The sequence below is a fragment of the Cardiocondyla obscurior genome, linkage group LG01, assembly GCF_019399895.1.
Source record: "Cardiocondyla obscurior isolate alpha-2009 linkage group LG01, Cobs3.1, whole genome shotgun sequence".
Taxonomy (NCBI): Eukaryota; Metazoa; Arthropoda; class Insecta; order Hymenoptera; family Formicidae; genus Cardiocondyla; species Cardiocondyla obscurior.
In genome coordinates, this window is record NC_091864.1 from 6,623,673 (window position 1) to 6,640,081 (window position 16,409).

A 16,409-nucleotide genomic window follows, 5' to 3' on the forward strand; every position below is an offset into this window, starting at 1 on the left:
GTGTAGCGTGAGGAAAACCTCGCAGATAGATTGCGCCCAAAGGATGGATATGCGCACACGATTCAAATACTGAATTGAAACTAATGTTGTCGAGCGAGCCAGCTCACGTTTCTCGAGAGAGAAAAAAAATAGAAACAAGAATGGGAGAAAAAGAGAAAAAATAAAAAAGATATGAAGAGCTACCACCCCCGGCGCGTTAGCCTCTATGTAAATAAACTGCTTCACGCAACGAGTGAGCGCGATATACAGACTGCAGCTCGCGGATCGTAATGCCGCTCCCAGCCTCGTGACAAGATCTTTTATCGCGATTGAACGCACGAGTCGCAACACGCCACCTTCCCTGCGCCGTTGCGATAAGAACCACCGAGAGAGAACAGAACCAGAAAAGGCACGGCACGTCGTGGAAACCATGCGCTACACGGTGATAGAGGCCTAGAGGCGACGTGGGGGCTCGGGGTGGAAAGGAGAACGGAGAAGGCAGCACGTTGGGCCATCATCAATCTCTCGGCGACACATCGCTGAAACTCTTGCACATTCGAGCGAGAGCGAGTTGCGCCGCGGAATGGAGCGAGATATTCGCATAATGCGACCAAAGTTTAATTACCTCACGTTACCACGTTATCGTAGGGCTCGGCCGTTTCTCCGAAATCGTCTTGCCTGCGACGTACCTCGCCGACGGATTCATCAGCAGCTATCCTAGCGAGAGCGGAGACGCTCGGAGATAAACGGAAAGATAGCCACGGGAGAAAAGAGAGTGGGAGATAGAGATGTGTCGTCCTTAAGTCGCTCGTCCGCCAAGTTCCATAGCCGTGGGCTCTTTCCTGCGATTTGCTTTTCTCTTGTTTCATCTTTCCATTGCTTCCCGAGCGTTTACGCTCGTAGCTACGCGAAACAGCGCGAAGCAACGCGCCGTGGCAGCTCTCTCACCCGTTTCACCGTTCTTTGCCCGTTCTTCGCTTTCTCGTGTTCTATCTAATTTTCTATCCAGCTCCGTTCTATTCTGTTTGCGCGTTTTCGTCTCGCTTTTAGCGACGGCGACGACGACGGCGGCGGCGGCGGCGGCGGCGCGGACGCGGCGACGGCGACGGCGATGACGACAGTGTTAGTGTGCACGGCGGTTACGGCTGGTAGTGGGTACCCACTTAAAGCTGCACAGAGCGCAGCCACGCATAAACCAGTTTCCTGGTTATCCGACTCCTCGCATTTTCCTAGTCGACGCATAGCGCGTCGAACCTGCACCGAACGTACCATTAACGGAGGCTACCCCGGCTCGATTCCGCGGGATCGACGATCAGCGGCAAGAGCCGACTGCAAACCGGTGCCGATGCCAAGTACCGCGCCTAAAGGCCTCCTGTATCGCTTTTAAAGCGACGTCGTCGATACGCGGACGGCTCTCGGGGAGAGCCCGCACATATCCTGACATCGGGCATCAAGTAATTACGTAACGCGCTCCCTCCTCGTGACGATCGTCAAAGAGAGACATTATCCATTCGTCTGGTATTTTACCATCCGCGGCGATTCCGCGAGCGTGCCAGATACGAGATTCAGAGATTGCCGGGAAATTTTCGAGCGGAATCGTTAATCGACACCGACATGCATTCCGTAGCCGTGGAAGGCGTGAATTGAGCCGCCGTGTGAGAGCGCATCGATCGGAGAGATGTTATCGAACGATAGGCGAGCATTTACGTACGCATTCCAGTAATTTAATCTAGCCAAAGTGCTAGGTACATAGAAACGAAATCGGGAGAGACGACTCGGAGAGACAAGTGGTATGGAAATTTCAGCGCGTTTTAATAGAACGTTATTTCACGTAAAAGTCCCTCGCGCTTCTAACCGCGAGACGCGAACGTTAGAAATTTAACACTCGGCGCGAGAAGAGAGTCCCGCGCGATAAAGTGGTACGAATTAAATCACTCGGTGACTTTCTTAACGATGCGGGTACCCATCCATAAATCTAAGGAGATCGTACGTACGTAGCCGAACGTACCGTGGAATCCACGACGACACGGCGAATACGTTCGCGAATGCCGTAGTCTTGTAACCTTCTGCATAACTTTGCGAATCCGCTTGACCGAGAACGGGTATCGAGAACGGCCTTACGCCGTTATGTGATAAGTCGCGTGTCCGTTAATGTCGGCGCGAGTCACTCGCGGTCGTGAGTCACCGCGCCGTAACCTCGTAGCACATTTGGCAGCCGGCCGGGCAAACATATTCTAATTGATCGATCGACTAAGTTCTCACGACGCCTCGGCACGTCCGGCAAATAGATGAGAGAACGGAGCGATTGAACGCAAGGGGCAACAAAGTAATCGATCGACGTTTTAGCTACGCCCGGTGCAGCGTACCCGACAGGAATAGCTCCTGGTTAAGCCGTTCAATTTCCATAAGAATCGCTTCGGTTTATCCGGAGCCGTTGATACCAGTTGATATAACATTCTATACGCCGTGGCGTGAGACAGTAATGCGGTAACCGAGCGGCGTCGGCGCTATTGCCACCGATTGCTAGTAGTAATTACCTTATCGCCCCGCGTGATCGTTCCTTCTCCTTACGCCTACCTCCCACCGTCGATTCTACGGTATCTTTATTAGTAATAACTTTACACGCACGTTTATAATATGCAGCTCATTCATATGTGGGCTGTCCGGCACGAGAGGTTTAACCGCGAGCTCGACTATTCGACGGCGCAATGATCGATCGTTTCCTCAGATTCTGCGGGAAGCCAATATCTTGTTCGGTCACACCCTGTTTGCGATTTGTAATCCTTGAACCGTTTAATTCCGAATTACCCTTCCTAAAATAGGTTAATCGTCGACGTAACGTTGTCTTTTTTTTTTTATATCGTCGAAGGTACGTTGACGAAACGCGAGGAAATCCGATTAATTATAGAGCGGAAGAAAACGAGTCGCTCTGTCTTTCGGTCGGCCGGGGCGCAAGGGCCGTCAGCGAACGCGGCGACGGCGAAGCGGTCGTTTCCCTGTGAAATTCCGCGGTGCGAGATAGCCGTTTGCGATTGAATCCGATGGGACATCCAGAAACCGTTATTCCGCCATGGTGACGCGATGGTACAGGCACCTGGTACCGAGCGCTGCCTCTCTCCGATCGTCTCTTCCCTCTTTCTCTCTGTCGGCCTTTTCTTACCATCTTTTTCTCGCGCTTTCCGAGTGCAGATCGCTCGCCCGACTGTTTCCGCCGCGGAGACACCGATGCCCGACCGGGTCGCGTTGTTCACACGTCAACATTCAATTTTGCTCTCTTTGAAGCCCCGTCTTTTCCCTCGTTCACCGTCGCTCCCGTTTCTACACTTATTCTATCGTCCCGTTTACCGCACGGCATAGCAAAACTCCCGCTTCTCGATTCTCGGTATGCGTCGGCTTTTTTTCTCTCTTTCTTTCGCGCGCGACATAATTACTATTTACCGGACACGCATCATCGACTCATTCGACGAGTCTTCCACGGGCACAAGTACCGGCTAATGACAGAGGATAGCGTGGTCCGCTTGCCCCGTCTAATTCCTCGCCCCGAGAGAATTACCTGACCGACGATGCTCCACGCGTGCCAGTCCCGGCGTCAAACGCTCTCGCTCGCTTTTCGTTACGATCCAACTACCGCTCGTATTTCATATTCTCATCAATTAAACGCAACCATCCGACGTCGTATTTTTGAATCGATAGATATAACGCGCGCGATATCTCCATGCGCGCGTGCAACGGCGATTTTGCGCCCGGGTGCATCCGCGATTGTCCGAATCGGTCGACATCGCACGCTTGCGAGTCTGCAAAATGATATACCGCTCTCACGCCACTGACGGCGGAAGCAATTGAGAAATGAATTAACTTTGCGGCCGATTCGGCAGCGATCTCCCTGAGGCGATCGATCCGTTATGTTGCGTTACGAAAGAGCTGAGAGAGAATCCAAAGCAGCACCGGCAATATCGTGCTTTATCTCCTGTATTACAGAACCTTGATCGTAGCTAAAGAATAACGGGCGACAATGTGCTTGGCCGTTAGATCCCTTCTCTAGTGGTATATCTTGTCTGTCAACATATGGAAAAAAAAAAAAAAAAAAAAAAAAAAAAAAAAAGAACCTATCGAATAAGCGACAGCGAAGGCTGCGTCTAGCAAAAGAGGATAAGAGGACGTCGAGGGCTAGTAAATCCTTGTCAGTGTATAACTTAACGTGTAAAGTATCACGGCTCACCCGGCTTTGGCTTAGACGAACGCGAACGTAGTGTGTCATCGTGCAAAATAAACCCTATTGAACGCGCGGTTCGCGCAGAAAATTTTTAAGTAGGTAGGTGGGTGGGCAGAGAGTTCAGGATCCGCTAAATTCATATTGACAACCACGCGAGTTGGCTATTCTCGGCGCCTAAAGTGGCATGACTTCACCGATCCCCGACTAAGAATGCAAAGAAAAGGAGGAAAGAAAAAAAAAAAAAAAAGAAAACGGAAAGCGCACAAGGAATCTGAGCGGGGAGACGCGAGTTAGCCGATCAAGAGAAAGAGAAAGAGAAAGAGAAAGAGCTAAAAGACCGGCGGCGATATTTTCAATGGTGTTGTACCGGCGATCGAATTGTGCGTACCGTTCTGTCCTCCTTAGACGGCAGCGCGGCCTCGGTCCCCTCCGGCAGACGTCTTCGGTCGCTCGTGGAAGAGCCACACTGCCAGGTGTACACAGTGCCTAAGAGCCAGTCGACCGACATAGTTATATCCTCTGAGCGGCCGCGACGGTCGCGAGGCTCTCGCATTACCAATCGTCGTGTCGTTCGCGTGTGATTTCGTGGTGACTTACGCTATGCGCGACAAACAGGAGTAATTAGTTTCTTCGTCCCCTAAGGATTTCTTTTTCTCTTTCTGTGCCTCTTCCACTTCTGCGTGGACCGATCAACGTTTGTGTGTACCGTTTTAACGTTGTGCGCTGACGGTCATTTTCGAGAACGCGCGCCCGTTTTACCGACGATCCCGTGAGAAAGGTGGTTCCTAAAATTAATCGTTTCACGTGGAGCGGGATAAAGCGCCGTCGAACTGCAACACGCGATACGTCACGACACGCCAGTGGAAGATATCGCGGATAATTCGCGTCCCACAAAATTCGACATCGATACATACGTTGACTGCGGCTGCTGCCACTGTTCTCTCGACTGTTCGACCAGGTACGTTTCCCGAAATTCGTATATGTTCCGAAGGTACATCAACGCTCGTCGGTGCGATTTCAATGTGCAGCGTGCGTAGAAACGTGCGAGCCGCATATTTCGAATGTGGCAATATATTTCGTCGTTATTTTCGGCGGAACGGAACTGTCGGAGCTCGTGTCGAGTGCCGTTGGATCGCGATTTCATGGGGTCATAGTGGTTCACGAAAGTATCCGGCGATTTAAATTCCCGCATATGCACGCCGCGGTATTTGTTATTTATTGCGCAATACATGTACCAGCGTAACGGAAATATGAACGATTCTCAATTTTTATTGCTCTGTTCCGCGTTTTTTATATTCTAATTGTTAGTCCGATTTATTCGTGTTCAGGCTTTATGCAAAATCTGTCGCAGCGCAGTTACGTGTTAATTAATAGAAACACAAAATAACATTGATTTAAATCGTAATTAAATTTGCAGAATGCAATTTTTTTTTTTAATATAAAATCTCAAAGAACCTCTCCAATTCTTTTCCAACTATCATTAATTATTTGATATAAAAGTACCATTTTAAAGCGCCGTCAACCGTTTGTAAAATTAACAAAGATTAATTAACGTTCTAGTATTATTAATATGTAGGCAAATTTTATTTTCCAATTTACTATTCCCGTTCCCGTTCGCTTATAAGAACAACGCGACACTTGACCAACGGCGATACATTCCATCCCGTTAATCCTTGCTTCCGTTAATTCTCCTTTATTCAACCCGTCAGAGCACTCGCTTAAGCAATAGAGAAAATAGTCTCATAACGAAGAAAAACGGTTCAGGAGAAAACGCTTAAGATGTTTAATTCTTAACGCGTTCGTTTTATTTTCTACTTAATTCTTAAAAGTAGGTACTATCGTTACCATTGTCATTAAATATAAAATTTTACGAAGCCTTTGCGCACCTCCATTATTCACACGTCTTAATTTTTCTCTCATTTTCTACCTCTTTTCTAAAACTTTTCTAGTAATTAATAACGCAGAAAATAAATAGTATCGGAGAGATTTTTCTCGATTCTATTATGATAAAAGTTTCAAAAGATTTCGCAGACAACAATTGCAAAAAAAAAAAAAAAAAAAATGAAGAAGCTACTTTGCCCTGTCGAAAATGTTAATTATAACTAATCGTACGTCTTTGTCTTTTGTTACAGATTACGCGAGCGCGACGTTACTGTATTTTGAAGGGTCAATCGAGGTACGACAATGACGAGACTGTACGACTGTCGACATCTCGTCACGTTATTATTGCTGTTGCAAAGCATTTCGAGGTACGGTGAGACGGCTGCCGCGGAATCGACGCACGCGGCCGACTTGTCGCCATCGTCCGCGTCCGTACCGTCTGCTCTCTCCGGCCCGGATTACACCGGACCATCCGCGGGTTCGGACGAGTGCGATCCCGAGATGGTTGGCTTTGAGCTTGTAACCGGCTACGTGTACACCGCGCCCACGAACATGCTCGAGTCTATACCCGGCACGCTGATGCTCACCGACTGCCTCGAGACCTGTCAGGCAAACGACTCCTGCCAGGCGGTCAACTACGAGACGGGTCTTTGCGTCCTATTCAGCTCTAACGCCGACAGCAATCCAGGTAAGATTGAATCGTTATCGTATCTTCCTAAAGACTGTAGTATGAACTATCGACTATGTATGCGTTGATGCTAACAAACTCTCGAGGCTATTCCTCCCGATAACTCCTCCAAGGTGGATATGTTTTTTTTTTTTTTCCTTCCTACGAGAGAAAACTTAAAGTACTTGAACGCAGACCACTTGATTGCCTTATTACGCGGACGTTAATTAAGAACATTCTACAACTTCATGGTGGCACAAAAGGATAGTTTCGTTCGTTTTTAAACGTTTAATAGCGTTTTGTTGTACCCATACATTCGAAATTAATAGCATTGCTTTAAGTAGATGCGTTTGTACCGCGATGCCGTTAGCCTCTTCGATAAAAAAAAAAAATTCAATGACAATAATATTAAGAATGGCCAGTAAACCAAGATGAATATGCGATTATTTTCTTGATCCGTTATCATTAAAATTAGATTTCCATATGTACATGCGGAATGAGCGAGCCTCGAGGTTCCGACGCGTCTTGTTGTTTTGCGCAATTACGGCGTTTCATAGGATAACCAAAGTATGTTAAGATCGTTTCACATCAGTCTCGTACCAACATTTTGTGTAATGTAAAGATCGCTTTGGGCGAAGTGCAATAATTTTCTGTACAATGCCCGCGGTACCAATTGCCTTGATCTACCGGATGAAAATAAGCGAAACAAAACGTGTGAGACATAATAGACGGTGTCGTCCGGTACTCACGTTGGTGAGAATCGGGTCGATGTGCTTATCACACGTTCTTCGCAAACCGTACGCGTAATTTTTCACCTGTCTAATCCATTAATTATAACATTAATAATGAAAAGATATTAAGGATATGATAATACAACTTGATTAAGGATTCTATAACATATATGAAAGATTATACGTTTGATAATTCCAGCAGATTGTGGAGATAATGCTAATATTAAATATAAATTTTCGCGTTTGTGTCAAAGGATTTAAAGTCTCTTAAAATATTAAATATAACTCGGAATTATTAATATTAATGTAGTATATTATTTTTCGCTTATTTACATCTAAATTTAACAAAAATATTACTTAACTACAACGGAGATAATAAAATACAACTTCTATATAATTATCTAATCTTATCTTCTTATAATAAATCTTTTTCTAATGTGTACGAATATGGAATGTATAAATTCACTATGTATAACCTATGTAGCAGTTGCACAAGTTTAATTCCGACAGATATTTTAAATAACATTCCCGTCAAATCAATATCGTATAAAAATATTGGGAATTCTGCATTGGACTGTGCAATAATCGTTCCCTATTGCATGTAACAATCTGTCATGAATATTATCTTTTACAATATATTTCAATTTTTTTTCCAGAAATATATCAAACACTCGAGAGAATCAGTAATTTTATTTTTGTGGCATAATAAATAATATGGCAAATACTTTTGAAATTCTACCCATTTTCGTAGAGATTTTCGTTCAAATGTTATTTAAATTTTTGCGGAGTACGAAACAGCTTTCGCACTTTCAGTGAGGTTGATTTTTCTACGAGAGACTGCACCCAACGGAGACACATATTGGGTGTCGCCCTGAGGTACACTCTTTCTTGAGTATTTCTTGACCCATTATTTTCTCGCCGCTGTTGAATGCCTTTACGGCACGTATGCGAATCTTTCTCCCTTGAAAAACTTTCAGGCGTTGATAAAATCGTGGAATAAAAATTGTATTTATATTTAGTTTGTTTTCAAGTAATATTTTTTCAAGATTTACAGATTCTTTAGTTTCGCATTTAATTAATACAATCTGAAATAAATTCTAAAGAGCAGTAGCAATTATTGTTATTTCCGAATAGATGATAGAACAATTAAAAGTAGTTAATATATTTTAATATAAAGCAAATTCATTAAAGTTTATTACAAATACCTTTCTTTTTTTCTGCTTTCTCTCGTTAGTTTGATATCGATTAAATCAAGTTAAATTTTTGTATTCTTTACAAACTTTGTAAAAAAATTGAAGAAACCATACGCTCACAGTTTTTCAAGAGATTCCAATTCGTGCACGTTATTATACATATTGCCAATTGCCGGTTTACTTACATTCGTAGTTTTCTGTTAGGTTAGGGTAGATTATTTTCCATCCATCCTTCCTTCCTTCCTTCCTTCCTTCCTTCTGTGTCAGTGGCAGTAATCCAAATTATCCGGACGTCTTGTAGCACTAAAAATCACTTCACACTATATTACACTGCTCTGCTTTTTTTTTTTTTAATTACTATCACTAATCACGGACACTATCACTATCACTATCACTCGAAAGACGAACGACCGAAAGACTGACAGTGGATTATCGCGGCAATTTTTTACGAATTAAATTAAGAAGCGCGACGAACGATCATTTGTTATATACATTTACGCTCTCGATATTCGTAGCGTTGTTTATATTCGTCCAGTCTTGCTCCATGTAAAATATTCTCCGCGCACTTAATCTTTCTCAAGTTCTTCAAAAATATTGTTCGAAACGGGATTAGAATCCTGGCTGCTACGAAGAAGACGGGCGAGATGCGGATCTCCTCACGCTCCGACAATGGCAGTTGCAGGGACCGGCTGAAGCTGGTGGCGAGTAAAGCGCGTCGGTAATGATGAACGCCGAGCTCTCGATGACGTCACACGGCGAATATCACGTCGGATGCTCCGTGCGCTCCGGCAGACGTAACCTTGTCGTTCCAGAGCACTTTTTCGAAACACGAAACGAGGCTCAAAACGATGAGTGGGATGACATACGAGTACAAAAAATAATCGCTCGCTCCCGTGTCGACGACATCGACACTTATTCGTACGCGATACTTTCCTATCCGCGGTCGAAAATACGTGAAATTACGGAGCGATTGACGACACGTTCACACGCCCGAGGATCCGTTTTCGACTGAACGTTAGACTCGGCCCTTAGAGTAAGTGAGACAAGACGCGTAAGGGAATGAGACAGTCGATAGAGACAGTGGTCAATTGCGCGCACTCTCCTTCTCGCGAGAATAGAAAAATCCGTCTACAGTTTGATTTCTCGACGTCTTTTCGCAAAACAGATGATTCGTTCGTTCGTTCGACGCTCGAATATATTTTTTCGATGTCGTCATAAAACTCCGATTCGAGCAAAGTGGAGGAGGGAAGCAGCGAGGGAGGAAGCAGGGAGACTGTTCTCTCTCTCTCTCTCTCTCTCTCTCAGTTCTCGGTGATTTTTAATGGCCGGCGCTTCGCGATATATTAACTGTGAGTTTCATATGAGAATCGACGCACATCACGAGCGTCGTGCGCTAACTTTCGTCGCCGCGGTAAACGCCATATCTCTGTCTCTCAGTGTACATTTATACATTCGATTCTGACGATGAATTATAAGGATCATGTGCATTGTCAGAGAACGCTATCGTAGTGGTTCCTCATGAATAATGGATACCGGTATAAGTAAGTGTAATGAGAAACGCACTAATTGAATCTTCCGAGGTATAATTAATATAAACTATACGTCCGCAGACGTCGGACTTGTGGGCATTAATTAAACGGCAGAATGGGATCTTATACCTATGGAGAAGCGGTATTGTTCCGTTGATATTTTTCGAGCGCATCTGTCAGGGGTAACACATACCAGGTAATTTGCTTCCGAGACGAGGAAACTAAAACGGACGTGTATAAATTACTATCGCGTTGCCAACTGACCAATGTTTTAAATGGCGTCTTAAAAAGTGAAATATTGTTATAAAATATCTAAAAACGATTTACCACCAATTAATTTTACGGCTTGCGCACAATTATTCTTCTTTGGCAGTAAAAATAAATAATGTAAGTAATTGGAATAACACATTGATTGAATATTTCTCAAGTGCCTCGGTCTCGGCGTACGTTGCTTCTAATACTTTTTGCTAGCGATAGAAAACCCTTACGTAGAAAAACAGACGGTCTAATAGATGAATCGAGATTTAGCTCACGTCAGTTTTTATACGAGGCACCTAACTATATGACTGGAACAGATTCGGTCGCGTACGTGAAAGGCGGTTCCATGTCCCAATTGTGAGCTCGAGGCGATGTAATTCACGCTGGTGAACATCTGGCGAACGGAATAAAAAGTAAACGCCTCGCGATCTCGTGTAATCCTTGCGCGATATTTCTTTTACGCGATTGTCATGCCGGATAATTGCCAAAAGGCACAGCACAGCCGGGGCCCAAAGGAAGCGCGTCGACGATGCGTCGTTTTACGCTCGCATCTTTTGTACCGTCGTAAAACCATCAACGCTTGAACGCACACGTGATAATCTAGCAGTACGGCGAGATACGAGTAAAGGGACGTTAAGGTGCGTTTAAGGAGCGGAGAAAGTAAAAGGCATTCAAGACAGGGCGCACATACGTATGTAAAGGCCTCCTCGGGCATCTTACGCATCGGCGACCGTTTACGGCGAATTTCTCAAGAAAACCCCTTGCGTGCCGGCTCACAAGTATGCCTGCATGTGACAGCTTGACGTCTACAAAGTACTCTTTTTACTGCTTTTAACCCGCTTTCATCTCGCTTCCGCACGCTCGTTGTCATCCGTTTTTATCCCTACGTACCGGAATAAGAAAGATTTAGCGTTAATCGCGAGGTTTTTGGCGCCAAGTCATATTGGATGCTGTCAACGTGATAGGATCTTATACGAGGTCGGAACGGTAAAGAAGTTAATTCGATCGCGGACGTTCCGGAGGTGGAGAAAATCACGCTTTGATAGCGCGTGACACGAGTTTCCTCTCAGTGCGATTGTCGAATGAATCTTTACTTGACTATTCGTTTATTAAAAAATAAAGACAAAAAAAAAATTTTACTCTGGACAAATCGGAATCTCGTCTGCGAAAAATAAAACGAATAACCGAATAAAATGTCGTTTGGTACACGTAACGCGTGATCGATACCGAGAACAAGGCGGCGACGACATACCGTGTCACGATCACGAAACTTCCGAACACCGTTAGCCGACGATAGGATCGTCGTTTGCACAGGCAAGCGAGCGATCTCTCCTCGCGTCTCGCCTCATCTCGAACGCGTGGCCCTCTTTCCGTCTCCGGTGCTTCGTTCGCGAAGACCCATTTGGCACAGGAGGCACACTAGCAGCGACCGAACGTCCGCCGAGGCAATTAGTTCTGGACGATATAGTCCGGTTTAGACGGCCGGCAACGCCGTCCAGTCTGCAGGTTGAATTCCCTGCTAATACCGCGTCTCGCCCTAATGCGTTCTTTCTACATGATCGTACGCGGCTCGACCGTAATCGCGGCTCGGTACCGCCACAAGGAAATTTCGCTCCCGTCGATTCGCAACGATGATTCCCGCCGCGCTTGCGTTCCATCAGGCATGCATCGCGAATGAACGTAACTGCTTCGAAGGTGGAAGGCAAGGGTCTCGCTTCGGAACGATCAATAAGAATTGATAATTGATAACGTATCGCCAATTCTTTCATGCGTCTCGCGTGCGCCAAAAATTTACATACGCAGCACTTTCTTTTACAAATTTGCGGGTTTGTTTTCGGTGCAGCTTCTTACTCCTGCGCAAACGACAGAATTATTTAATATTACATGAAGTTACGGTTCATCTATATTCATCTAATGGCAGCAAACGCAATACGGCAAAACTTTCCGCGGCTTCGCGACTAAAGCTTTTCGAGAGGAATGTAAAGCAGTTTTTCTGCATGCCGATTGCCTTAATTTGTTTCAGCGCGTTAGACATTCAAGCGGAAATTATGCGCGAATTTACGTTAGTTCCAGTTGAAAAACGATGCAATAAAATCGGAAACTTTCTTACTTTTGTAAATAAACTTCTTTCCCATTTTTTTTTCCGTTCTTTTTTTTTATATAATTCAAAGCGAAAACGAAAACGCGGCTCACTTTGCATTTATAACGACACCGTAAAATAATATGCAACACGAATTTTATTAACATGAACTCCACGCTACGCGAATTCGAAGAAGTTCCACATAAATGTAGTCGGATGTACGAACGTCCATCAAAAATTTATATATGCGTATGTGCATCAGCGTCGTGTGTACGCAGCCATTTCCTGTCCTTTACGACTGTGCTTCCCTTCAATCGTTGCCCGTGATTCTATTTTCCTCGTTCACATTCTCGGTATTTTTCCGCGCGCGCGTGTGTGTGCATTTATAAAAAAAAAAATAAAATATATATATATATATGCTTTTTTCTTATTTTTTTGCACGTGTATACGTGTGCAAGTACACAAATCTATATTGTATACTCGGCATGTACGTGCGATCCCAGCGAAAAGAACAAAAGCAAAATCCGCGTACATATTTTTCTTAAAAATGGTTGCTTAGATACACCTAGGCGAAATACCACGACTTCCGCGCAAGTCATTTTTCATTCTTATCCTTCCGCCTTTGTTTAACCGGGAATGCGAGCGCCGCTATGTGTGTATAACGGTCCCGCGTATCTTCTTCGACGGCGAAAGAGAAAATCGTGACGATATCGCGAGAAGTTTATAACGATATAACCGGATAAACGGCCCCGAGGAGCAGCTCGGTCCCCGAGTAAAAGTTTCTTGCACGTTTTGATGGAAGGCGCGCGGCGGTCTAGGAGACCGATACGAAGTTCGCGCCTCGTGTCCAGGGGATTTAACTTTGCTTGGTATTATACGGGATTTTGATATAGGTCTGCATGCCGCAAGAATGCAATCGAATATAACGCTTGGCACGCGAGGCCAGATTGCTTATTAAATGGTCCACGCGCGAAAGTCGCGCGGCATCTCTCGCGAGGAAATAAACCCGCCCTCGCTAGACTCAGCAGCCTCGCAGTTTTTCCGCAGCCGAGCGACGTTTGCGGATTTATTGGATTTCGTTAAGCACAAGGCGGGCGTCGACTTTAGGCCAACTTACGATTGTTATTTCTCGTGCCAAAGCGTCAGACGTAAATCTTCGCGAGAATCCACGCTCATAAAGTATCCAGTGATTCGTTCTGGCGCGGCTCCAGCTTTTAGTATTCCCGACTTTAAAATGCGCCCGGTGCCGCTAGTTCTTAACTGCCGATTTCCGGAGATTTACGCGCGCGGACCGATTCGCGCAGAAATTGCACCGCGCTTATTACGATCCGCCGTAATTAGAACTATAGATCAGCGCGCGGAATAATACATTCGGACACGGCTGACGTTCTTTCCGTCTTTCTTTTCTCTCTCTTGCTCTCTTGCTCTTTCATTCTCGAATCAGAGGTAACGGCGATCGAATGCCGAGCAAGTTGCCGAGGTGCGATTGTTCTCGTATTTATTATAGTCACCCGCCGCATCATCACGAGTTGTTCGCTATCGAACCGTCGTCGGCTAACGGGTCCTGCCTGTCGCATACCGCCGGGCTTCTAACGGCCACGAGTCCGTAATGTCGCATGTGCATATGTATCTTTCTGTGCATGTGTTTCGTGTATTTGCATAACAACGATTTCCATATAAAACGCGAAAGGCACTTACATTGCCCGGGGCACTGTTTCTTAATGAACGATATTAACATTTCCACGTGTGTCGTCGAGCGAGCTGCACTCGATCGGCGAGCTGTATTCTTTGAGAAGAAGGGATGCTGACCTGTACCGCGATAGATCAGGTTCTTTCCAGACTAGTAATAATGCCGGTATCGCCGCATCATCGCGCATTGAAACATGAGTTGACTCGGAGCGGGCAATATTGAACCGCAAGGTATCGGCATTTGCCCGTCTATCTATCGCGTAAGTAGTTTTACGATAGAATAGCAGCTGCGTAAAAAATTATTAACCGATTAGCCTTTGCCGTGTAGTTCATCTCTGAATGAAGATTCAACTCGATCTTACCAAGTCGGTCTGTGTAACGCTTATAGAGAGTACGTCCGAAGTTGTGCATTTTCCCGGCAAGACAAATCTCAGCCAATTGTACGCTTTTTTTATTTTGCACCCTGCTTAATTTCCAAAATAATGCGGCAATAAATCAATAATCAAATTGATGCGAGATACGAGAAGATTATATATGCGTGCAAACGTTGAACGGAGTATCGTACATTTATTCGCGAGACTCGCCATCTGAAAACCATTTGGCACAAAGCAACGCGCATCAATTGTTGCATGCGCTTTCGCGGTAACAATCACGAAGTCGCAGTCTGACGCCGCTAGTTGGACGGTATGACAAATTACACATAATTCACAAGTCAATTTCATACATGGTTGTCTCGCTACGGGAGATAGAGCTGTTGAGCACGGTCACGGTGGGCCAACTCGAGAAACGAATGGCTGACCTTCGTAGTTAAAGGCATACAAGCTTTGCCGCGTAGACAAGATATAAATATTCAGAAAGTGTGCTGATTTAACTCTTTCTTCCGAAACGCTCGCGCGATCCTCTCTGAATAACTCTCCCGTTAACACACGTGAATTTGCATGACAAGCTAAGTGGCTCGCAGTGCTACCGTTCAAATCATTCCGTACATTTTTTTTTTTTTTTTTTTCTTTATTTTTGCATACATATAATAATACCTCACTCGTACAAAGCCTCACAAATGTATACGCATTAGCAAATAGATAGAGTCGCGTATAGATATGGTAAATAAAATAAAACTAGCGGGACGACAATAGCGACGGATGGTTTCATATATCGTTGCGGAGAAAGCGTCCTAAAAGCAGCGCGGAAAGAATTGCGAGACAAGTTTCAAAAATCATTTCCTCAATTCTGACATTCTCGCGGGCAATTATATCGCGCAGTTACCGTTCTCAGGCCGACATACTCGAAGAGAAACGTTTTGCTCGTCGCGCGATTTGTTAACGAGCGCGCACAATCGATGGTGACTTATGTCGATGGGTTCGTGCCTCTTTTCGCATATCCAGCGCGGTGAACGATGAACGTTGCATGTCGGGTCGTCGCAGCACAGATACTGAATACCCAAGTACTTTATATACGACAGACTGGATTTCAAATAGCCGTGGGAAGTACTGTCGGCCCGATATACGCCAGGCATACTAAATACCTCGCGCTGTAGCGGCACGTAAGGTGCCATCCGACACGTAAAGTGCGCTCGATCGCTCGGAATTGTAGCGCTAAAACTTCGCTTCGCCTCGATACGTATAACGTATATGTGTGTGTACGTGTGTATGCGCGCGCTCGTGCGTACCTATCCAGGTAAGTAAGACACGCGAATGCTTTCCGCGTACGTTTACCGTAGCTCGATGTAACCACGTGTCGCCGAACGATCAGGTAGGAGAGGCGAGGTCACACTCGGCTTGCTCGGAATTTATGGGTCTGCAGCGGTACAACTTGTCGCTAAATTTGCATAGAGACGAGCGCTAATAGTATCGAGATAACGGTGGCGGGAAAAGGGACAACCCCTCGTGGACGCTGTACAATCGCCACCGAGCCACGCGAACTCTGTATCTTTTACGTCTGACATCCCGCGTCGAAGTGGCAGGTTATACCGAGTATTTCGCGGCTACCTCTTCTAGCAAAGGAGTTCTATTTAAGCTGGCGAGCAAGCTACATTTGAGATGATTGGTTTCGTCGAATATCATAAGCCGCTTTCGCACCTATAAATCCACCCGGAAGCAATTACCGCGTATTTCAAGCAAATAAATGTACCAAAGAGAGAGAGAGAAAGAGAGAGAGAAAGAGAGATAAAACATCGTTATTATAACGAATAT

General features: G+C 45.3%; 2 protein-coding genes across 2 annotated transcripts in view; both read right to left on the minus strand.

Moving 5' to 3' along the window:
* The window catches only part of LOC139103819 (autophagy-related protein 16-1-like), a 144,436-nt gene extending 135,502 nt beyond the window's left edge, over positions 1-8,934 (minus strand). Inside the window, exon 1 of the mRNA XM_070658871.1 lies at positions 8,850-8,934. The gene's annotated coding sequence lies outside the window, so the exon portion shown is untranslated. The remainder of the gene's footprint in view (positions 1-8,849) is intronic.
* Positions 8,856-16,409, minus strand: part of Atg16 (Autophagy-related 16) — a 196,669-nt gene continuing 189,115 nt past the window's right edge. The window contains exon 9 of the mRNA XM_070658734.1: positions 8,856-8,967. Coding sequence (XP_070514835.1) covers positions 8,947-8,967 — 21 coding nt within the window. The 3' untranslated portion in view covers positions 8,856-8,946. The remainder of the gene's footprint in view (positions 8,968-16,409) is intronic.